At 41.3% G+C, this 25,276-nt stretch overlaps 1 protein-coding gene across 1 annotated transcript in view; it reads left to right on the top strand.

Moving 5' to 3' along the window:
* Positions 1 to 25,276, top strand: part of LRRK2 (leucine rich repeat kinase 2) — a 170,821-nt gene that overhangs the window by 11,872 nt on the left and 133,673 nt on the right. The window contains exons 3-13 of the mRNA XM_075274148.1: positions 45 to 130; positions 4,690 to 4,799; positions 6,563 to 6,651; positions 7,388 to 7,522; positions 9,959 to 10,093; positions 13,325 to 13,456; positions 17,902 to 18,021; positions 19,939 to 20,066; positions 20,496 to 20,575; positions 20,670 to 20,776; positions 22,949 to 23,078. Of these exons, the coding sequence (XP_075130249.1) occupies positions 45 to 130; positions 4,690 to 4,799; positions 6,563 to 6,651; positions 7,388 to 7,522; positions 9,959 to 10,093; positions 13,325 to 13,456; positions 17,902 to 18,021; positions 19,939 to 20,066; positions 20,496 to 20,575; positions 20,670 to 20,776; positions 22,949 to 23,078 (1,252 nt within the window). The remainder of the gene's footprint in view (positions 1 to 44; positions 131 to 4,689; positions 4,800 to 6,562; positions 6,652 to 7,387; positions 7,523 to 9,958; positions 10,094 to 13,324; positions 13,457 to 17,901; positions 18,022 to 19,938; positions 20,067 to 20,495; positions 20,576 to 20,669; positions 20,777 to 22,948; positions 23,079 to 25,276) is intronic.

Raw genomic sequence — 25,276 nt, 5'->3', positions numbered from 1 at the left:
TACATGTTTTTGAGCTAACATTTATGTATTTTATTCCACATCAGCTGCGGAAATATTCAGTCACGTGAATGTTCACTTGCCTCTATTGCTGGTTCTGGAATCGTACATGAAAGTCGCAGTCATACAGGAGGTAATGCTACCATAATATAGGGATGTGTTTGTTTTTTTGCTTTTGGCTAACCATGATGGCTATGGTTTTAAGATCTTTCTGTTCCTGTAAAATACATTTCTTTTGTAACTGGTAAACACCTACTGTTTGTGGTTTTTAAAGAGGAAGCAAACCGCTATAAAAAATAATCGAGTGGAAAATTCAAAATTATTTTAAATATATAAACTATCTATCTATCTATCTATCTATCTATCTATCTATCTATCTATCTATCTATCTATCTATCTATCTATCTATCTATCTATCTATCTATCATGTAGTATGTGTTAGTGCTGTTTATTTATGCCCAAGTTGTATTCTACTATGAGAAAACAGAGTGGCCAAAAACAAACTTCAAGAAAAATGTTCCTGCATGTCTAGTTTTTATTTCCAGACATGAATTGTTAGTACTTGCTTGTTTTACATGCTTTTTTTTTGCTTGCTGTAGTTGTTAGAACAACTCAAATTTAAAGAGGACCTCTCACCACCTCAAGTAATACTAGTTCTTAGCATCTGTTAATAGCTGCTGCTCCACTGATTCCAGCACAGTTGGAATTTTTTGTTCTCTAGCCTCCACCATTCTTGATCAATAAGCACAGGTAGTTTTGGAGTATGATGTGCTAGTTTCAGCAGGGGGCGTAATTCAGATCTCCAGTTAAAGGCAGCCTGTGTCTGAGCTCATAATCACAGAATTCTTGCCTGCCTGACACCGCCCTCCTGACAGCACAGTCTAAATAGGATAACATACACCAAAAATAACAGCATTTATTACTAGGAAATTGTGGGGGCTATACTAAAAATTCCAAGTGCACTCAGGGTACTGCTGTCTATGCCAAGCTTATGTTTTTGCCTGCACATCGGTGTCATTAATCGCTTTTTTTTTTGTGCAGAATCTTCAGAATTATTATTTTTTTTATGTAGATTGTGTGTCCCATGTAGGGCTCACAATGTACATTATTTTTCCTATCAGTATGTCTTTGTAGAGTGAGAGGAAATCCATGCAAACATGGGGAGAACATACAAACTCCTTGCAGATGTTATTCCTGGTGGGATTTGAACCTAGGACTCCAGCGCTGCAATGCTGCAGTGCTAATCACTGAGCCACCATGTTGCCCTTTTAGATAGCAGATAGCAGAGTACAGTGCTCATCTTTCTCTGACTTTGTCATAGAGAATTTATGGCGTAGCAGGGCACATGTGCAGCCTGCCACTCCATCAGGACTGGTGAAACCAGACTCTCATTATCAGGAATGGTGTGGGACCATTGTAGAACATATCACAAGGGATAAAAAGACATGCATCCAATACAGAAGAAAGATGATGCAGAATAGGCACTGGTCTAAATTAAAATCCTTTATTCCACTTGGTTAATACACCACACGTTTTGGGAAGAAACCCTTTTTCAAGTGTGTATCAACACTGACGTGTAACACAGGTTTACTACGTTCCTGAGGCTAGCAACTGCTTACTGGTGTCCATATCTTTTGGGAATTCTCCCTACACACACTATAAGTGGTTGTGACTGCTAAGTCACAACCAAAAATGTGAGCTTCCATCTGTTTGTTTATTTAAACTCCACCTTGTGTCTACAGTATTACACTATTTGCGCTCGGCACTGTATATTTTCTGTTTTTCCGGTACAAATAGAAATGCATGTCACAGAAATACTGGGTCAAAGTGGCATGTGTGCCTACTGGTACTATGTGACCTAGAAATATTAAGAGGCTCTTGTCTCTTAAAAATCCTGGTGTATCTTAGGAGGTTTGCCAAATTTCTGGTCTGAGGCTGAAGCGTCCCCACTTTACTCCATCAACTGTCTTCAAATTTGGTGAAAATGGCAGATAAATGACATAGTGGTATATCGGGGTCATGTGCCAAAAAAGTGCCACTTCTATGCTACTTTTCTGCCATACATATTATAGTTAATTCTCTCCTATTTTGTAGCCCCATCCTAATTGGTAAGAAACACTGAGAATGCATAGAGGAAACACGCTTTCCATTATCTGGGTTCATCTACAAAGTATTTTATAGTGTTAATAATGATGCAATATAAATGAATTGTAGACTCTTAAAACCCCCCATTAGTAACTAATATCTCCTTTAGAGATAATGGCTCTTATCTTTGACTGTCTGGTATGTATGCTGAAATAACTATTTGCTTTAAAACGCACCTTGATTTGTAAGTGTTGGTCAATTGAACAATCTTTGTACAAAAGTAAACTTATTAACATTGAGCAATAGTAACCTTTCATGTTTGCTAAAAGTAGAGGTTAATATTAGCTTTACAGCTATAATCATTCATAAAACATTCCTTCACTGTGCCCTGAAAAATTCTAAAAGTTATTTTATAATTGTTGTGTATAAATTTCAGTCTAATAGTGACATGGAAAATAGTCTCCCTATACAAATCACTTCCCTATTTAAGTCCACAGACTTGAGAAAGGATGTTTGATCATTTGCAGCCCTATGGATTGTTGTGCTCTCCTTTCCTTTCCTAAAAGGGCTTCTCCCATCTCAGTGTTTCGCTTTGTTTCCCACATCCTCTCCACTTCCTGGTTTCATTGATAAGTTAGAAGGTGGGTTTAGCCTGTGTAATGTCTTGCAAAATATAATTTTCCACATTGAAAGTAACTTTACTTAATCTATGTCACTAAGAAAAATCCAATGAATTCCCCCTTTTCCTACCCTGTTTCCCCGAACATAAGACCCCCCCCCCCTTCACCTTCTGGATCACATACAACCAGCAGTCATGCCGGCGCTCCGCTAAGGAAGCATCAGCATGACTGCCGATTGTTCCCCGCTCCAGCCGCTGCATAAGACATCCCCCGAAAATAAGAAAGGTCATATATTTCATTAGATAATTAATTGTAAGAGACTGTCTTATTTTCGGGAAACAGGGTATGACTCTTGGGGCACTATTGCCTTGAGATACATGCTCTAGGTAGCCTTCATCCAGGTCAAGCATGCTCAATTTACCTTATTTTCAGTGTATGTGCAGTCCGAACATATGAAGCTTTATGTAGTGTTTGGAATATTTCCTTTTAGGCAGAATGGTCAATACAACAGTTAGGAGCTGTTCACATCACTTTTTGATTTAAAAAAAATAAATAAAGAAATACAATTCTGAAAACAGATGGAAACTAATCAGATGACCAACCATTTACATAGTTTTTTATAATTTAACATTAATTATCAGGACATCCCACAAAAAAACAGACTATATTGATACGTTTTTATGTAAAGGGAGCCTGTCAGCAGGCCAATCATAATCAGAGTACCGTAATCCCAGTACCTTGCAAATATGCCTTTGTTATTTTGCAGCTCTGTTTTCAAGAAAAATCACTGTTTTATTTCTAAGCAAATTAAGTGAAAAGGGCTTTTGAGGAATTTCTTATATTCCCTGGGTTTAACTTTGTGACGTAGATTACCTCTTCTTTTTTTTTTCCTTTTTGTTGTACATTGTGAGCCCCATTTTTATCCCCCTATCAGTATGTCTTTGTAGAGACATACTGGAGGAAATCCACGCAAACATGGGGGGAACATACAAACTCCTTGCAGATTTTGTTCTTGGCGGGATTTGATCCTAGGACTCCAGCGCTGCAAGGCTGCACGCTAACCACTGAGCCAATGTGTTGCCCCTAGATTACCTCTTCTAACTGCCTCCCGACTGTCCCAAAGGTAGAGCTGTCAATCAGAGAATGGTGGATGGAGTTGAGGAGCACTTAAGAGGAAGAACTTTACACTGCAGAGTGAAGCCTGGGGAATATAAGAAATGCCCTAAAAGCCTTTTTACCCAATTTGCATAGGATTAAAACACTGATGTTCTCGATAATGGAGCTTCGATGCTGAATAACAAAGGCATATTTGGAAAGCGTTTAAAGAGTATTGTCATTACTTTGGCTACGATTTTCCTGCTGACAGACCCCCTTTAACATTGACCCTTTGACTCCTTTGTTTTTAGCAACATTTTGTATATGTAAAACTGATCAATTAATTTGATGATAAAAATGTGATGTGAACAGTCCCTAAGTTTCAACTGGGAATGCAGTTTACATTAGTGACAATCACATGCTCTCTAGTAAAGTCTGTCTACGCTAACCATTATAGGCTGAAAATGTGAAGGGGCCGATGAGGGTGTAGATCTAGATAGAGAGGACACGTAGGAAGTAGGGGAAGTTACTTTGCAGATGATTTATCCGCATGCTTACACAATTTTAAAAAAAAAAAATTGTATGATGGGAAAACCACTTTTAAGGCTGAGGCCCCATGTTGTGGAAACAGCTTTTTTCTGCACCTTTTCGTTGCGTTTTTTTGAGTCAAAGTCAGAGGAGGGTTGAGCAGAAGGTAGAAGTATAACAGCTTCCTATATATTTCCCATTCCTTTTGAAGCCACTCCATGGTTTGGTTCAAAAAAACTCAGCAAATCCGCAACAAAAGAAGCTGCATTTCCGCAATGTGGGGCCTCAGCCTTAGTAAAGTTTGGTTGATTTTTTTGCAAAATGTTGAGCATATTTTAGCAAACTTTTATTTTCTGTGTTTCAGGTGGGCTGGTCTTTACTTTGCAGATTGATAACAGTGTGCCCAAATATACTACATAGTTTACATGCTCCAGTGGATGTTGGACATGAGTGGGAAGTCCTTGGTGTTCATCAGTAAGTATATAAGTCTACGTGTAAAACACAGATATCTGTGCTCTTCTCTAACCATATCCCCATGCTATGAATAGTAACTTTTTAGCCATGGCCCTAACAGAGATCCAAGTCATGTCCATTAAGCCCTGCCTCTCAATATCTCTACTGTGTTGTGGGCTTAAATAATGGTGTGGGGTTCGCAGCAAGCTATGGAAAAGGGCACTGTGGATGCATTGTGGTGTGTTAATCTGGTGGAGGACTTTGGTACTGTATCTCAGAAGTAACCATAGGAAATGTACAATAAAAATATTTATCCATATTGCCCTCTGTGATGGCACCATCTGGAGGGACAGCATGCAGAGAGCAAGAAGCATGTAAGAGGACCTTTCCCATAACCTCCTTCTGATGAGGACACACTGCTATGCAAGCTAATAGCACTTCTGGTCCAAATATTGCTTGGTTCACATTCTTGATTTCCCACTTACAGGTTACATGATGTTTTGTAAAGTCATGTGATGAATGTACATATCCCGGTAGTAGCCATCTTTTAAAAGATTCAGAAGAGTAGAATAGGGAGGTGGGCAGCGGCAGTCACCCACAGGGAGCCAGGGTGACATCATAGAATGACATCTTCAGGCTCCCTCTCCCATAGGTCTTTTTACATTTCAATCTCACTTCCTTTTTGTCTTATGTTAATACTAAGTCTAGTAAACGTTAAATACCTCATATTGTTTCCTTATAGAACTCTGAACATGAGACCCGGTTCACATCTGTGTCCAGTATTCCATTAAGGGAATCCGTTTGGGGACCCCCCCCCCCCCCCACACACACCTGAATGGAATACGGAATGTATTAAAAAGCGGTGAGCAATGAAAGCACACGGACCCCATAGACTATAATGGCGTCTGTGTGTTTTCCGTGCAGTGTTTGCACAGATCATGCGGAGAGAAAAGTAGTTCTTGAAGTATTTTTCTCTCCACATGATTTGTGCAGAAAACACATGGACCTCAGTATAGTCTATGGGGTCCATATGCTTTGATTGTTTACTGCTTTTTAATGCGTTCGGTATTCCGTTGGGGAAGGGGGGCCCCACAAACGGACTCCCTGAACGGAATACCGAACACAGATGTGAACACGGCCTTAAAAGAATTATATTTCTTCCTGATGAAGAATTTTCAGTTTGGGTTTTGACCAAAATAAAAGATATTTATTTTCTACTAAGTATGTGATAAGCATTGTGATGTAGTCTCCTCAGCGCAAATTTGAACATAACCTTATATATATATTTTTTTATCACTTTGTCACAGCTGTGAACACATTATAAATTAGCAATAAAGAGGATACAAATGTATGGGGTACGTAAATGTATACATACCCAGTGTGTTATGATGAGGAAATGTGTATATATTATCTTTTTCAATCATATGGGCATGTTCACAGCTGATTTTCAATGTGGCTTATGATAAGTATTTTGTGTTGAAATACGCAAGTGTGTATCCTACATCACTAGATTTCACTCCATAGTTCATATTTATCCTTACACTTATTGAAAATTTGCATCAAGGAAAAACAATAAATGGTGTCAGTTCTCCAGTTAATTTTCATGTGGAAACCAGGGCATGTAGCCACTCGTTTAATAGACCCATTGAGTCCTTGGCACTGCAAACTGCAAATCTCTTTATTAGCCGCTACCATATAAACTTGTTCTATGTAGCAATAAATCATGATATTTTCATCTCTTAATGATGTTGTGTTAAAACTTTCTTTTATCATTGCCTTTCCAGGCAAGTCCTGAAAATCCTGTCTGTTTATGTCACAAACCTTAATGTTGTGACAGTTGGATTAAAGGTTTTAACCAGCATCCTTGAATCAGGTACAGTGAAATAAAAGATTTTAAACCATGTTTATTTTTAATTATAATACTTATCATTTCGAAACAAACTGTCTTTGTATGCAAGAGTTTGGTCATTCACCCTTTGATCTAACAACATAATAGGACTGTATTCAGGCTCCAGTAATATAGAAGTAGGACTGGTAATTTGTATTTGCTTAAATCCAGTTATTCCACAAAAGAAATTGTTTTCATATGTGTTTTTATCCTGCTTTCTAGTCTTACTGTTATTACAGCATACGCATGAGGAAATAGGTATTCTGCTAATAAAGTAGTATAGAAGGTTGATGCCTATATTTGTAGAAAGAATTCCAGAAGCTAAATCAGAAGCGACATAAACATGCACTGAAGGGGCACAGCCCAAATGTTATACAATTTTCTAATATTCTTTTTGTATCATTTATTTATGGTTTCATGATCATTGCTTGATGTCATTCAGTAAAAGCCTTCATTGTTCAATGAGTAAAAATCTGCCTTCAAAACGGATGCAAAGGCGCATGTCTTGTTACAAAACGGCTCTGAAACAAATATTATACTGGCATATGCAGTGTGTCTCCAACTCATAAATAGGACAGATTCTTAGCCTGAGCTTCTGCTTTCAGAAACATAGCAATCGGTATGAAACTGTATGGAAGTGACCAGTAGGGGTCTCGTTGACATTCAGCAGTCATGCTTTCTAGCTATGAGAAATGTTATAAGTTTTTTTTTCTCTTTATAGATGTAATACATTTTCTTGTTTTGGATCATGAAGCGGATGTTTTTCTGTTGATTTTCGAAGCCATGAAGCTGTTTTCAGATAAAGAAGATCTTCAGATATACAGCTGCCGAGCCCTTTATTTGCTTTTAATGAAAGGTATAATTGATATGTATGCATGTTCTACAGACCTTCAAGGATATCATTAATTTCTAAGCTTAGTGTGTCTTTCATGATGTGTACACAATTTGTGTTTCACAGAGCTTTTAAGCAATAAAAAAGGAGTATTTTGGAAATGCTCTGGAATGTACACTGTATAGACATCATTTGTCTATCTAGAATTAACTTGGAATGGCGTAAATAAATGGCACAGCAATGGAGTATGGGGATCTCGTTTCTTGTGAACTTTAGATTTCTCAGCGATCAGACTCTTCAGAGATCCGAAATGTATCCCCTAAACTGTGTATAGAGAATATGCTTTATTAGTGGGAAAAGCCCTTTAGGTTATGGTTCTCGTGTTGTCATTTTTAGCATTGAATTAGGAATATACAACACAGAATTTGGGAAATTTTGTTTCTAATTTATTGTGAAAGCTTCTGTTAACTTCCTCTTTGATGTGGCTAGCTAACTTACTAAGCAAGAGGAACCTGTCACATTACTTTATAGAGGACATTATACTGAGTTCCAACATGATTTTAGACACTCTAATAAATAATAATAATAATAATAATAATAATAATAAATTTTATTCATATAGCGCCAACATATTCCGCAGCGCTGGACCATTTGCCTGAAAAAGCAGTTTTTAGAAATATACAAACAAGGCTCAAGTGTTTATTGGGGTATGCCCAAGCCTCCAAGGGCTCAGACTACAGGTTGAAATCACCATTCTTGTACAATTGATTGACAGCTTCTTCCTATCCTACAGCTATGATGGTGTTTGTTATATTACTGCACATGCACTTCCCATCTGAAACCTTGGGTGGCTCTGAGATGCCCCTTTTCACTTGTACCTCATTTGCATATTAAAAAGTCCCAGTGAATAAATATGAAGAAAAAATTGTAGGCTGCAGCTTACCACATAAAATTTCCAAATGTTCGAGGAATTAAAGGCTTGTTGGAAAGTCGGGCATGATATTCAAGGGAGCTGCTTCCCATAGAGGACAGCATAGAGAGGCAGTGTTTCCCTATTTACATCCTGGGAAACATATTTGCATATTCTTCCTATAACCTAGCCTTAGTAATCTGGGCCAGCTGTAATATAAGTTTGTGCTATAATTTACAGTGTGCTGTAAATTGGTCTAGAGGTGCATCTGGCCCCTCCAACTTTTTATTAGTGCTGTGAATGACACAAAATAGTTGCAAGTTTTTGTTCAAAATATGGTGTGTGCAAAACTGCAGTATTCTTGAAGCCAGAATAGTGCATAGTACTTAATAAACTTCTCCCAGTGCTTACTTCAGGGTTGCCATGGGAGCATGCTTTGTTGTGGCTCCTCTGTTAATTCAGCAATACATTGAGCAGATGTTTTATACTCTGCTGTTTGGTCAGATATGTCTCTGATAGTAACTAGAGATTAGCGAACGACATTCGTTCGAATTGATATTCAATCGAATATCAGGCCGTTCAAGGTATTCGATTACAATCGAATACCACGAGGCAAACGCACTAAAAATTCGTATCCCCTCCCACCTTCCCTGGCACTTTTTTTGCTGAGTGTGCGCTGAGCTCTTCTACACAAGAGATGTATCTCTGGTGTAGCAGAGCTCAGTGTACGGCCAGCTCTGCTACATCTCGGGTGTAGCAGAGCTCAGCACACACTTAGCTCTGCTACATCTCTGGTTTAGCAGAGCTCAGCGCACACTCAGCTCTGCTACATCTCAGGTGTAGCAGAGCTGTGCGCTCAACACTGCTACATCTGAGATTGGACTGTGGACCGATCCTAGACTCCGCCTCCTCCAGCACTCAGCTCTGCTACATCTCTGGTGTAGCAGAGCTCAGTGCACACTCAGCTCTGCTAGATTTCGGGTGTAGCAGAGCTCAGTGCACGGCCAGCTCTGCTACATCTCAGGTGTAGCAGAGCTGTGCGCTCAACACTGCTACATCTGAGATCGGACCACAATGGAGACTGCTGTGGACCGATCTTAGACTCCGCCTTCTCCGGCAGAACCAGCGTTGATTGGCCGAACGCTGTACTCTGTATAGCATTCGTCCAATCAACGCTGGTCAATGCATTTCTATGGGAAAAAATCAGCTCCAGCTTATCGCAAGCTGACAGGGATCCCGATAAGATAGTGGCATAATACAGGTACTCGAGCATGTTAGATGCCCTCAGGCATGCTTCCCCTGCTGTCCCAGCTGCATTCCAGGGTGTTGGCATCATTTCCTGGGGTGTCATAGTGGACTTGGTGACTCTCCTGAGTCGAAGTGTGGCTTCCCCTGAAACGAAGCATTTTTCCCCATAGACTATAATTGGGTTCAATATTCGTTCAAATAGTCGAATATTGAGGGGCTATTCGAAACGAATATCGAATCTCGAATATTTCACCGTTCGCTCATCTCTAATAGTAACTACTATGTTTATTTTTTTCTTCCAGTTGCAGAAGAGCAATTAATAGAATTTGTGGAGTGCAAAGACTATTTGATCATCTTGAAGGTTCTGACACAGTATAAAGATAGAGAATCTGTTGTTTACCAAGCATTACGTGTTTTGATCCCACTGGCAGGCCCATGTAAGTTCTTGGAATAATAACATACAAAAACCCCTAACTTTTCATATTATAATTTAGAGCGGTTGTCTGGGTTAAACTTTTGTTTATATATGAGGCTGGGGAAAGAGAAAAAAACAAAAAACAAACACATACTCTGCTGTTCCTGGTACTCTGGTGTCTCCCAGCATAGTTTGGTTCTGTTGCTCTGAAGTCCCTGCTGCATGTGACCGCTGAGGCCAATCAGTGGCCTAAGGGAAGGACACTGGACATCACAGGTAGTTTAGAGTAATGTTTTATGAAAGGCTATCAGGTACCGTATTTTTCGGACTATAAGACGCACCGGACCATGAGACGCACTAAGGTTTTAGAGGAGGAAAATAGGGGAAAAAAAAATTTTAAGGAAAAAAAATTGGTGAAATATTTAATAACCTAATAATATAATATTTCACCAATGTAAATAGAACCGGGGGCTTTCGGACACAGGGATACCAAATGTGTATGTGTTTCACAGTAATGTTTTTGTTTTATATGTATTCTAGGGATATGGGGGTGATTTGAACATATCTATCTAATCTATCTAATCTATCTATCTATCTATCTATCTATCTTATTTCTACCCATGTAATATCTCTAATATGTCTCTCTGCACCCCATATACTTCCCTCCTCCACGTTACATGATGTAGGATAAGGTTTGCATGTTGCACAGGATGCTGGGACTTGTAGTACTTGGAGCAGCCCCCTCCATTGTTCCCACCCTATGCAGCCTATCTGCTGGGGTTACTCAGGGACAGTATATTGCATCTATCTATCTGTCTGTCTATCTAATCTCATCCATGGATGGAAAGAGACACCCTGCAGTGAAGCTATGCAAGAACAGAAAAAGGGGCGGGCCAGACGGGTGAAGGAGGTGTGGTTTTCTAAGCAAACTTGAAAACACACCTCTTTCACCCGTCTGGCTCGTCCCTCCTTCACTGCCTCTCAGATCTGGCTCCTTGCAATGAAGCCACACAGGCAGGGAAGTAGGGGCGGGCCAGACGGGTGAAGGAGGCGTGGTTTCAAGCTTGCCGAGAAAACCACGCCTCCTCCTCCCGTTTGGCCCGCCCCTCCTTCCCTGTCTGTGTGGCTTCATTGCACGAGCGAGATCTGAGAGGCAGTGAAGGAGGGGCGGGCCAGACGGGAGAAGGAGGCGTGGTTTTCTCGGCAAGCTTGAAACCACGCTTCCTTCACCTGTCTGGCCCGCCCCTACTTCCCTGCCTCTCATATCTCGCTCCTGCAAACACGCGACACAGACAGGGAAGGAGGGGCAGAGCAGGCAGGCACCGTGCTGCTCTCCTTTTCATTCGCACAGACGGGACACAGACGCTGCACACGCTGCATTCGGACTATAAGACGCACACACATTTTCCTCCCATATTGGGAGGAAAAAAAGTGCGTCTTATAGTCTGAAAAATACGGTATGTTTCTAAACACACAATACATGTTTTTTTGGAGATATTATTTATTTTTTAGACCTGCTGCAGGCCCTGTGTCTTGTAGCTTTTCATGTTTTTTTTTTTTATACTTGTTGGCTTTAGTGGACTGTATAATACACAAACCTACATGGGGTCCTTGATACAGTTTTCCATAAAATGATTTTCATACAACTGCTTAGTTAATAAACTTAAAGGGGTATTCCCATGTACATAATCACATCTATATTTGTAGATAATTAAAAGTTAAAATTTTTTGCAAATATAAGTAATTAAAAATTCTACAATGTTTTAAAGATTTTCTCTAATGGTGGTGAGAGTCTGTTATCTTCATCGGTTGCTAATGGTTATGACCACTAATGCAGAAACTTTCTATGGTCTGAGACTTGTCAGGAACCCAGCTATGATTCTCTTATTGTAGCTGGGATATCAGGCAGGGACACTACATGTATCAGAAGATATTCTGGCCACAATAAAGAAATCATGGCTGATTTTCTGACCTGAGAAAGTTCCTGCATTCATGGTCATATCCACTGGCAACTGATCAAGACAACAGACTGTGATCACAAGGTATTTAGAGAGAATCTTTAAAACTCTGCAAAATGTTTAATTAAACCGTATTTTTCAGACTATAAGACTCACCGGACCATAAGACCATAACCATAAGGTTTTAGAGGAAGAAAATAGGGAAAAAAAATTTTGAAGCAAAAAAATTTGTAAAATATTTAATAACATAATAATATAACATTTCACCAATGTAAATAGAACGGGGGGTTTTCGGACACAGGGATACCAAATGTGTATGTGTTTCAACAGTAATGTTTTTGTTTTATATGTATTCTAGGGACATGGGGGTGATTTGAAATCATATTTTCCGGCGTATAAGACGACCCCCGACTTTTCCAGTTAAAATTTAGACTTTGGGATATACTTGCCGTATAAGAAAATAATCATTGGTCTCAGTTTGGTGCCATCAGCTGTACGTGCTAATACCACTGTAAAACTGGACTTCTCATGCCCTGTTTTAATTAAAATTGTGGGGGAAGAGTGAAGGAGGGGCGGGCCAGATGAGAGAAGGAGGCGTGGTTTTCTCAGCAAGCTTGAAACCACGCCTGCTTCACCCGTCTGACCCGCGCCTCCTTCCCTGCCTCTCATATCTCGCTCCAGCAATGAAGCGACACAGGAGGGAAGGAGGGGCAGGCCAGACAGTTGAAGGAGGTGTGGTTTTCTCGGCACAGCGCTGCCCTCCTTTTGCTTCGCACAGACGGGACACAGACGCACAGACGCTGCACACAGACGCATTTGGACTATAAGACGCACACCCATTTTCCTCCGATATTTGGAGGAAAAAAAGTGCGTCTTATAGTCCAAAAAATACAGTACTTATATTTACAAAAATGTTTAACTTTTCATTATCTACAAATTTAAAAATAACTATGTATATGGGAATACCCCTTTAAGTTAAAACTGTGATTAAATCCCCTAATCACTTGGGGTTTTCATAAGTGACACTACAGTGACAGAAACTGAATCAGCAAGCCAAAGATATCATTACTTTAATATACTATAATATATTTTTATCATTAATAGGCATAGCGGACTGGCATATATTGATGTTTTGAGGAAGCATGTGTAAACTGTACATGCTCTGATTGTAAATACAGGTTATACAGAACCCCCCACTCACATGTGTTCATGTAATGTACATAGCATGCACTTATTTATTTAAAAAGTATACATTTTATTGAATATTCATAAAATATGTCTTATGTTTGTAACAGCTTGCAATGTGGAAGTACTTATGTCTGGCAATGTCAGATGTTACAATATAATAATGGACGCAATGAAAACTTTTCCAAACAGTGAAAAAGTTCAAGAAGTCTGTTGTTGTTTGTTCCAAAAACTTACATTTGGTAAGTAGATTTTTTTGTTTTTATTCTTTTATTTTCTATATTGTTTTAAAGGAAAAAGTCCAAAAAGATAATATCAGCCATTGGAAATGTCTATTCTTTTTCTCTCTATCTTTTAAATGCCATAATTTTTAACATCTTAACAATGGCATTTAACAGGAGAATAACCCAGCATCCCACAGGGCCAGGAAACAGCTTGAAAGCAGAAATAAAAAGCCCCTCCTCCATCAGGTTACCAGTTGTTTGTGCTCCCTCTTGGGAAACATGGAATCCAGTCCTGGGATCTCTATCTTTTTCCTGCACCCAGCCTTAGCTTTAGTATCCAAGCTGCCTTCCAGAGGTCTGTGGTAGAGATCGGGGAACAGGGGACTATACTTCCTCCCCTCTCGTTCTTTAGCTTAAGTCTCCAATTTGTGACAGTCCCAGACCATGCGCTAGCTTCCAGGCATAGGATCTGCCACTATGGATGACATCTGGACTGGGAGAGCCTGTGGCATATTTCCTCTGCTCTTTCTGAAGTGTGCATGACTCCAGTGTCCTCATCATGTGACTTGCTGGACCAAGCTGGTTGCAAGGGGGGTGCCACAGTTATAGCGGAAAAATTTAATTTTGAAACCATATCAGCTTATCACTCTTGGACTAGGGTCTGTGTTTCTGGCTCTGCTCTTCTGCTGCTATTCCTGACCATGTCAGTTTCCCTGGAAACCATGGAAGCCCACAGGTCTGTGGATCCCTTCTGTAGCCCCTGGCCTGGTAAGTTCCTCCTCCAGTGAACTCCTGTCTGCTTTTTGGTACCTCATGTATTACCTCCATTATGTGGCATCTGTGAAAGATTCCTTGCTTCCACATATAAGAAAGCACTCTGTTCTATGTGCATATAAAAATGTGGTGGCTGATAATACCCCTAATACTGGACAACCCCTTTAAGAATGAAGTTAAATCAGCTTTTATCAGACATTTTGAGTGCATCTCCTCTAAGCCTTCTGTTTCTAAAAAACATGTTTCCTCTCCAGGGCCTTCTACTGTCTCTGCATCATCTGACTGATGAAGGCGAAATCCTATCTGAGTCTGATTCTGTTTGTACTGCTGAAATTTTTTGCCATTCCCTTTGTCAGTTAGAGGTATCTCTTTTGATGACAATTCACCTAAGAATATTTGAAGATGTAAAAGAACAACTCTCAGTCCAAGGTCAAATGTTCCAGGGCCTAGAGGATGGAAGATGTAGAGTTTTTCCCATCCATGCTCATATAAAAAATTAAATGCTAAGGAATGGAAGGAACCCCCCCCCCCTCCAAAAAAAAACAAAAAAAAAACAAACCCCAAACACCTCCAATTAAGTCCTTTAAGAGAAAATGCCAATTTTCTGTGGATGATTCTGAATTTGAGGAAAAAAAAAAAAAGTGGATGCTCCAGTTGCAGGTATATACGAGCCCCTTCTTCTGAGTCGAATATTCCCCTGATATTGGAGTTTCTTGGAAGGGGCTTGGATAAAGGTCTGAAGATCAGCTTTCAGAGTATAAATCTCATCATTAAGTGCTTTTGTGTATTACATATATTAGGAGCTAACTCCTTTATCAGAGGATTCTTAAAGGGAGCTAGTTGCCTTCATCATCTCTTTTTGGTCTTTTGTACCTCTGTGGAATCTTAATTTGGTCCTCTCTGTGATTTTAGGGTGTCCCCTTTGATCTGATTTCTGAAATTCCTCAGACATTTTCATGTAAACTTCCTTACCTTCTGATACTGTTGGACAAACTCGTTCACTGCATTCTTTCTTACCTAAGTAGATCTGAAGAATTCGGAAGTCAGGTTACTTATTCGGTTCCAAGGTCCAAACAAGGGGGCTGGGGTAAATAAAGTGACCATAGCCAACTGGATGAAGGTAAACCTCTTCCTGGCTTATGAAACAAAGTACCAGATTCCTCCAAATCAGTGGTTCTCAACCTTTCTAATGCCGTGACCCCGCAATACAGTTCCTCATGTTGTGGTGACCCAATTCAGTTTGGAATGTGCGTCCATAACGGCGTGCGTTCCAGCTGAATAGCGTTGCTGCAGACAGTAGTGCGGCTTCTGAGTGGCTAAAGCCATCGGAAATATGTATTTTCTGATGGCTTTAGGCATACCTCCCAACTTTTGAAGATTAGAAAGGGGGCCAAAACACGCGGCGCGCGCAGCGAATTTAGCTCCACCCACTTTTATGTTGACTCCGCCCATTCTCATTCATTTTTCATGTGCTCCCACACAGTATAATCCTCCTACAGTCACCCGTACATTATATGTCCCCTCGCCATCTCTCCCCAGTTTGATATAACCCCTTCATCTGCTCCCAGTTTCTTGTCCCCCCTCCATCTCTTCATGTCCCCATCTCTTCCCCAGTTTCATGTTCCCCCATCTCTGCCCAGAGCTTCATGTCCCTCCATCTCTGTCCCCAGTGTCATGCCGTCCCTCCACCTTCATCTGCCCCTTCATTATGTTCCTCCTTAATGTTTAAAACAAAAAAAACCACTTATACTCACCTTCCAACGCTCCCCCACCGGTCTTTACGCAGTCTCGCTTACTCATATAGTTGTAGACGCGACGTGATGTCATCACATCGCGGCTACACATGCAAAAGAAGCAGCGCAGCATTAAAGCAGGAGCTGGCTGTGACAGCTCCTGCTTTAATTGCCTGTGTGTTCAACTCATCGGCGTCCACCGGGCGCCGATAAGTTGAAACTGGGACATACCTCCCACCGACCGGGACGGTTGGGAGGTATGCTTTAGGCGACCACTGTGTTTTGGTTGTTCGACCCCCAGGTTGAGAACCGCTGCTCCAAATGGACTTAAAGCTCATTCCACCAGGGCAGTGTTAGCTTCTTGGGCTGAGGGAGCTGCAGCTCCTATAGAACAGATCTGTAATGCAGCTACATGAGGTGTGCAGGTTTTTTTTTTGTTTTTGTTTTTTAAACCACTCGGTTCACATAGCTGTACTGTCATTTTTATTTTATTTTTTACCATGTGAAATAAATATCAGTGTAAACGTGGCCATTTGTAATCTGTTTTGTATCTTTTTATTGTTTAGTTTATGGTTCACTATGTAAAATCGAGAAAGGGAGTGAAATATTATACTTATTTTAATTTTCTTTTCCCCCATTGGACTTAAATTATGCATTTTTTTTGTTTGATCTGTTGTACAACATACTTGTATTGCAGTTTAATTAAGCTGTGCCTGAGGTGCAGAAAGATAATTCTACCTCTGTGTAATTGCTCAGATTCTGAGGTCACAAGTGACCCCATCATCTGAGGAATTAAATTACCATCATTGGAACTACCATATTTTTCGGATTATAAAATACACCAAGGTTTTAGAGGAGGAAAATGGGGGGAAAAAAAATTGTAGCAAAAAAATGGGGTCAAATATTTAATATATGGGAGTTGTAGTTTTGCAACAGCTGCAACTTGAGAGGTACCCACTAGCCTGGAGCAGTTTGGGAGGGCTTACAGATAGTAGTAATGCCTGCGATCAGACTGGACTGTGATCATGGGTATTAGCTCCGGGTCTTCACTGTACATTACAGCGGAGACTTGGTAACTATGGTGACCTCTCTGCAGCAGAGCAGCCACCATAATCTTTACAGACCCAGCATCTGCTGTAAAGATGATGGTGGCTGCTCTGCTGCAGAAGGTCGCCATAACTACCAGGTCTCCAGCTTGATTCAGAGATGGGTTTATGCTGCTTGGACACCATCTCCTCGCAGCCCAGGGCCCACTTCTGCGGCTGCACGAAACTGTGCTACAGTAAGCTGGCAGCGGCAGGAGTGGAGCGATTCATTCAGACTTTAAGACACACCCTCCATTTTCCTCTCAAATTTTTTGGGAAAAAAGTGCATCTTATTGTCTGAAAAATACAGAACTTATAATACCAGAAGCTGCATAATACAGCTGGCACCCACCATGTATGGAGAGTAACTTAACAGACAGGAGAAAACAATGGTAATTATCAGCTCCATTGCCAACTGGATGAAGGGGTTCAAGGGGCTGAATATATTAGGCAGGACGTGAACAGTCAGTTGTTTCTACTCGATGTGTTAGAAGTAGGAAAACTGGGCAAAAGTAACGAACTTAGCAACTTTGAGAAGGATTAAATTGTGATGTCTAGACAATTAGGTTAAAACATCTCTAAAATGTCAGCTGGTCAGTGGTTAGTGCCTACTAAAAGAGAGTTAGAGCTTTATAACCCTAACTAGCTGAGAAGGAGTATTCTACGAGAGTCGCTGGTCCTTTCTTGATAAGCTGGGTAAAGAGCTATTCTTTTCTTGGCTACATTGCAGTGAGCATAACTATGCAGAACAGGCAGTGTGGGGAGAGTGACTGAGCATATATGTTCACCCGTTCACTCTTTATGGGAATGTGCACATTAATAAAGGCGACAGGTCATAACTCTTCACTGGATTTTATTTTTTTTTTTGTAGGAAGCTTTTTTAACATCCTGGTATTAAATGAAGCTCATGAAGTCATTATAAAAGCACTGGTAAACTATTCTGCAAATTCAAGACTGCAAGCATCCGCTCTGACATGTCTGGCTCTTCTCAGTAAGTTGTTGCATGTCTCCCTCCTCCTTGAAGCTGGCTGACTAGACTCCGACTGCATGCAGACCCATTGAAAACACTTCAGTTTATTCACATCTACCCTCAATCTTAGTGAAAAAAAAAACAGAGGCAGGAGACGGAAACCTGCAGGACTCTTTCATACCCATTCATTTGAATGGGTTTGAAAGATGTCCGGCCGTGAGCGGCGGTGAACGTTTTACGCTCTCCGCCGCGAAACCGGTTTTATTAAATCGGACACAGAGTCGGAGATGCAGTACTCTGTGTCCGGTTTTAAAAAAATGGTTTCACGGTGGAGAGCATAAAACGCTCACCGCCGCTCATGGCCGGACCCGCTCGGAAAGCTGAAAACGGAGACCCGAATGCTAATGTGAACCTAGCGTAATGTGTATGTGTTTCACAGTCATTTTCTACTTTTATATGTACCGTATTTTACGGACTATAAGGCGCACTGGTCTATAAGGCGCATTGCCCATGAGCGCCTTATAGTCCGTCTCGGTTCATATATAAGGCGCACCGGACTATAAGGCGCAGTCCGGTGCGCATTATATGTTATTGAAAGCGGCGGCAGGCAGACTTTGCCAGCGGCCGCTTAACCCCCCGCGTGCCAGCCGCTTCTATTGGAAGCGCTCGGCAGGCGAGGAGGGGCTCTATCAGCAAAATCATGCTGATAGAGCCCAACCGTAAAAGTTACATTAAACTACCCCCCCGTTTTAAAATAAAACCCTGAAACAGAATGTGAAACTTACCGAGCGGTGCAGGGTGGGCGGGCATTCAGGCCTCCTCTTCCTCCGATGTTCCGTCCTCCTCCTCCGGCGCTCGCTAACTGATAATGGCCTGGGCGCATGCGCAGTAGCCGTAGTAGAAGCATTATGATATTGCGCATGCGCCCAGGCCATTATCAGTTCGCGAGCGCCGGAGGAAGTGGTCAGGACATCGGAGGAAGAGGAGGCCTGAATGCCCGCTCGCCCTGCACCGCTCGCCCTGCACCGCTCGCCCGCCCTGCACCGCTCACCCTGCACCGCTCGCCCTGCACCGCTCGGTAAGTTTCACGCCGGCGTGACAGCAGGGCTGCCAGACACTTCCCATTCATTTCTATGGGAGCCGGCATGCGAGCGCTCCCATAGAAATGAATGGACTGCTTTTTTCCATTCATTTCTATGGGGAGCGCTCGCATGCCGGCTCCCATAGAAATGAATGGGAAGTGTCTGTCCATTCATTTCTATGGGGAGCGCTTGCATGCCGGCTCCCATAGAAATGAATAGGAAGTGTCCGGCAGCCCTGCTGTAACGCCGGCGTGTACGGCTGTGATACACGCCGGCGTTCCGTAGTGTGAATGCACCCTTACGGTGCCTTTTATGTATGTATGGAAGCGGCACGCAGACTTTGCCGCCGCTTCCATCCATATATAAGGCGCACCGGACTATAAGCCGCACTTACGATTTCTGAGGAAATCGTAGGTTTTTATGTGCGCCTTATAGTCCGGAAAATACGGTATTCTAGGGAAAGAAGGAATTTAGAACTTTTATTTTATTTTTATTATATTTTTTTTTAAAGATTCTTTTTTTTTTTTACTATTTTATGGGAGATTCTATACATTACTATTGCATTACTATACATTGCTATACATTACTATTTTTGCTTGACTGGAGTATAAGCCGAGTGGGCCTTTTTCAGCACAAAAACTGTGCTGAAAAACTCGGCTTATACTCAAGTATATACGGTACTTGGAGTCAGGTTATCCTTTTTGGTCATGCAGCCTGGTACTCTGTTTTTGACATGCAGTTCAGCTAGTACTATTGCACCCAATAGGAAAGCATTATTAGGGAATTTCTTTTTGTTTTATATATTTTAAAAAAAATTATTTTACTCAATAAGTGTTTTTTTATTTCCGTTTAAAAGCTGAAACAATATTTTTAAATAAAGACTTAGAGGACGCAGAAGATACAGATGACAACAGAGGACAGCTGTATTGGTTTGAAGCTTCATTTAAAGCTTTAAAACTTCATAAGAAGAACACCGATGTCCAGGTGAACAAGTTGATATTTAACTCTTTGAAGCCATGGCAGTGTTTGAAAGGACAGTCCATTTGATTATTATAATTCGGTGACAAATATATAATTTGTAGACATAAACATTGTGTACAGTTACCTCATCATGAAAGATGTTGTCTTGGGACAGATATTGATGGCATATTACTAGGAAGTCTATGGGGCAGCACTACAATACATATACTTGCCACTACAGTTTCTACTATAAGTATGAAGCATTGCCTTGGTAATGGTGATCTACCGAGTTCCCAGGTGTCGGACCCCCACAGATCTAATATTTAAAGGACTTATCCCAAGAATAGTCTATCAATCATAGAAACTGGATAACCCTTTTAAATGCAAATGCAGAAAAATCTTAAAAAACACAGTAAGACATATTGTTTAAAGCTAAACGATTCCTATTTCTAGGAAGCTGCCTGTTGGGCCCTGAATAATCTTCTTATGTATCACCCTGAGCTTCATAATAGAATTGGAGATGAACAAAACCAGTAAGTAATAATCATTATTATCAATATCATCATTATTGCGTCTGTGAATGACTCGTTTAATTGTTAGAATTTAACAATGTGAACCTTCCATCAGGTACCCTATACACAGAGAGGTGATGTTGTCCATGCTGATGCATTCCTCCTCCAAGGAGGTTTTCCAAGCTAGCACAACTGCGTTAGCCACTTTGTCTGGACACAATGGTAAGTGTGATTTGAATTTTTTTTTTTTTTTTTGTGTTAGACAGTCACACTTCATCAATGATATAGATAGTATTACAAAATTACATGTCAAACAGTTTAAAGGAACTTTCAACATCTCAACCAAGTCTTATCCTTTGCATCCTTCAATAGGTACTTCTCCACTGATTGTCAAGCACTGCCCACTTGGCTGTTTAAGAGCACAGTTTGCATATTGGATGCTGAAACTATCAGCACCAATTGCTTGGGAATGCTGCATTTAATGAAACCTTCTGAAGGATAAAAAGAATCATACCTGATGGAGGTGGTGAAAGTCCCTTAACCCCTTCCCGCCGATGGCATTTTTTGATTTTCGTTTTTGACTCCCTCCTTTTAAACCCCATAAACCCCTTTTTTTATTTCTCCGCTCCCAGAGCCATATGAGGCCTTAATCTTTGCGGGACAAATTTTTCTTCATGATGCTACCATTAATTATTCTGTATAATGTACTGGGAAGCTGGAAAAAAATTCAGAATGGGGTGAATTTGAAGAAAAAGTGCATTTCTGCTACTTTCTTACGGGCTTCGGTTTTACGGCATTCACTGTGCAGCCAAAATGACATGTCCCCTGTATTCTGTGTTTCGTTACGATTCCAGGGATACCAAATTTATATGGTTTTATTTAGCGTTTAACCCCTTAAAAAAGATCCAAAACTGTGTTTAAAATTTAAAGGGCGTCTTTTTTTTCCAGGGCTGGGTGTATACTTTTTAGATCTACCATTTTTGGGAAATGCTATAACTTTTTATTAAAATTTTTATCAGAATCAAAACAGTGAAAAATCGGCGGTTTGGCACTTTTTACTATTTTTCCCGCTACGGCGTTTACCTTACAGGAAAAATATTTTTATAGGTTTTTAGAGCGGGTGATTTCAGACCCTGGGATACCTAACATGTATGTGTTTCACAGTATTTAACTACTTTTATATGTGTTCTAGGGAAAGGGGGGTGATTTTGAATTATAAAATACTTTTAAAAAAATTTTTATACTTTTTTTTTTACTTGCATTTATTAGACCCCCTAGGGGTCTTGAACCCTAGGGGGTCTGATCACTTATCCAATGCGTTACAATGCTAATGTATTGCAAAAAATCATAATTTCATAAAATCATAATTTCTTTTGCAGGCTGCATAAACCAGCCTGCAAAAGAAAGTGAATGCAGACCGGCCGGGAGCCTTTACAAGGTGAAACGTGATGTCGGCCCTGGAGCTTGCTCCAGGCGCTGGCGATCACCGGCAAAATGACCGCGGCGCCGGAGGAGTTAATGCCTCCGATCGGTCACTTTAAACTAACCCCCCATTCCTCATCTAGTCCCCATCTTTATAAATCACTTTTATTATCAAAAGTGAATATTTACTATGAGCGCTGGGACAGTCACATAGTATCCTGTGACCCCCTCACCTCACTACTTCCGGAGACGGGGTCACATACTATGTTCCCCCTTTCTCCTCCCCTCTCTTCCCATCCACAACCATCCCCAGTGTTAAGGGTCTGCATGAGGACCCCTACGGACGGAACACAAGCGCAACTGCAAGCGCTGTGCAGTTCAAACGCACGGGCCCCATAGACTATAATGGGGTCCGTGGGCTTGCCGCGCACTGCCCGCATGTGTGAACCGGCCCTTACAGACCCAGCATACAGACACCAGGGCGGGTGCCAGGGCCACAGCATTGCCATGCTACTGCCAGGAGCATGGCGATGGTTGACATTTCAAACTGCAGAAGTACTTACGGTACTTCTGCTAGCACACTAGCAAGCAGACACATGCCGGGTGCGGGCTTGAGCTTATGTGGCCATGTCACCCGGCGTGTGATTGAGAAGTGGGGGGGCGGGGTCTGCGTTCCTGGCTTGCTAGCAGAAAATTACCGTAATGACTCTAGTATAAGTTGAGGAGAACTTTTTCAGCACAAAAACTGTGCTGAAAATTTGGCTTATACTCGAGTATATACACTTACATTTCCTAAAGATAAAATTTAGATTAATTATTTACTAAATAAGGTGAATTTTACTTTAGTATTTAAAGCATCTTGAAATAGAAATGCTGACAGTATTTAGTTATTTTTGAGAATTCAAAATGTGAAATATTTTTGAAAGTGAAATTAAATTCTTCCTATATCTTAAAATTGTTTGTTTTTTTCAGTTATGATTAGAAATATTTTATTGGAGAAAGGTGTTCATATCAATGTGCTGGAAATAATGAAGGAACATCTCGATTCTCCAGAAGCATCAGAAAGTTCCTGCCGAGTGCTTCTTCATCTTTTTAATGGATGGTACGTATACATTATTTACGATCAGATGAACAGCCTGAAAAATTACTCATTGGCAAAAATACATATCTCACCAAAAATTTGTTGTTGGAATCAAATGAAACTTTCTATTTGTGAATGTAATCCTACTAATATTATAAATGTGAAAGTTTGTGTGTTTGGATGCCTGTTACTCAATCACGCAAAAATGGCTGAACCGATTTGGATGAAATTTGGCACATTGATAGTTTGTAACCTCGATTAAAACATAGGCTACTTTTTATCCCGGTAAATAACATGGCTTCAAGACTGTTATGAATTTATGTTCATATACTATTAGAGATGAGCGAGTAATATTCGATCGAATACTACTATTCGATCGAATACTCGTATCGGTCGAATACCACGCGGGAAAATTCCATTGAATTCAATGCAAAAACCTCCTCGTGCTCCTCATCCTGCTACTTCCGGAACTTGGAGGATCCAAGGTGTCGAACTTTGGTTTCCATGGAAACCGGAACAACATTCCCGTTTTTTCCCATAGACTATAATAGGATTCGATATTCGAACGAATACTACTCACTCATCTCTATATACTATATTAAACTGCTGTTGCCAGCAGGACTCTCTCAGCTATTTGGAGATTGCTGATAAAACTGCTGTTATCTCTGTATGTAAACATACAGATAACCCTGAGTCCTTTGTGAACAAGTATTTGCACATTTTCTGATCTGCTCCAGGCAGCCCCTTTAATCCAAATTGGTATTTTTTCAATATTAAATATGCTGGGGAAAAGAAAATCTAATTTGTTACAAAATTGTAAAACCACGAGAGCTATGAAGGTAGCCAGAAGTCACAGACTTCTCCTTAAGTGGAGCTCATGGGATTGATCAATCTCAGCAGCTGGCTGGGATGCCATATAATTATCTCCCTGCTGGCCAGAGTTCCAGATTGCTTAGTGGCCGTACCCTCCTTCCTCTCCTCCCGCTTTCTCAAACTGAACACGGAGAAAACGGAGTTCATCATTTTCACCCCACCCTGTATGGCCCCTCCATTAGAGCAGCCAAAACGCCGGTGCAGGTGGATCATCAACACCAACAACACACTCTTTATATGGCTTCCCAGCGAGCTGCTGAGATGCTGGAACAATCACAGGCACGGCGCGAAGAACAAGTTCAGTGGCAGGCCAGCTTCAGAGCTGCCGAAAAGCCGGAGCATGCGGCTCATCAACGCCAACAACACTCTCATTTTATTATTATTATTATTGTTTATTTATATAGCACCATTAATTCCATGGTGCTTTACATTTGGGGGTTACATACAGTACACAAAATATACAGGTAGATATTATACTAACAATGACCGACTGGCACAGTGGGATAGAGGGCCCTGCCCGCGAGGGCTTGCAATCTATGAGGGAAGGGGGGTAGAGACAGAAGGAGAGGGTGGAGACAGTTCAGATGGTGGTGTGGTGACAGTGTTATTGGAACTTGTAGGCCTTCCTGAATCGGTGAGTCTTCAGGGCCTTCTTGAAGCCTGTGATTGTGGGGCTCAGTCTTATGTGTCTTGGTAAGGAGTTCCAGAGTATGGGGGATGCACGGGAGAAATCTTGGAGACTGTTGAGTGAGGAGCGGATGAGAGCAGAGCGGAGTAGGAGGTCATTGGAGGATCTGAGGTTACGTGTGGGCAGGTAGCGTGAGTTTAGTTCAGAGATATACGGAGGGGACAGGTTGTGGATCGCTTTGAATGTTAGGGTTAATAGCTTGAACTGAATTCGCTGGGCTATAGGTAGCCAGTGGAGGGACTGGCAGAGAGGAGCAGCCGATGAAGATCGGGGGGGTGAGGTGAATTAAACGAGCAGCGCCATTTAAGGTGGACTGGAGGGGGGCGAGGGTGTTTGCTGGGAGTCCATGGAGAAGGGTGTTGCAGTAGTCTAAGTGGGAGATTATGAGGGCTTGGACAAGCATCTTGGTAGTTTCAGGGGTGAGGAAGGAGCGGATTCGATGGATGCTCTTGAGCTGGAAGCGGCAGGAGGTGTTGAGGGTTTGAACGTGTGACTTGAAGGATAGGTCGGAGTCCAGGGTAACCCCAAGACATCGGGCCTGTGGGACAGGGGAAAGTGGGGTTCCCTTAGCTTTGATAGATGGGTTAGGTGGAGGGGCCATACAGGGTGGGGTGAAAATGATGAACTCCGTTTTCTCTGTGTTCAGTTTGAGAAAGCG

The sequence above is a fragment of the Leptodactylus fuscus genome, chromosome 5, assembly GCF_031893055.1.
Source record: "Leptodactylus fuscus isolate aLepFus1 chromosome 5, aLepFus1.hap2, whole genome shotgun sequence".
In the NCBI taxonomy this organism is placed as follows: Eukaryota; Metazoa; Chordata; class Amphibia; order Anura; family Leptodactylidae; genus Leptodactylus; species Leptodactylus fuscus.
Note: the sequence above shows the minus strand (reverse complement) of the source record. Positions and strands in the feature narration are given on the sequence as shown.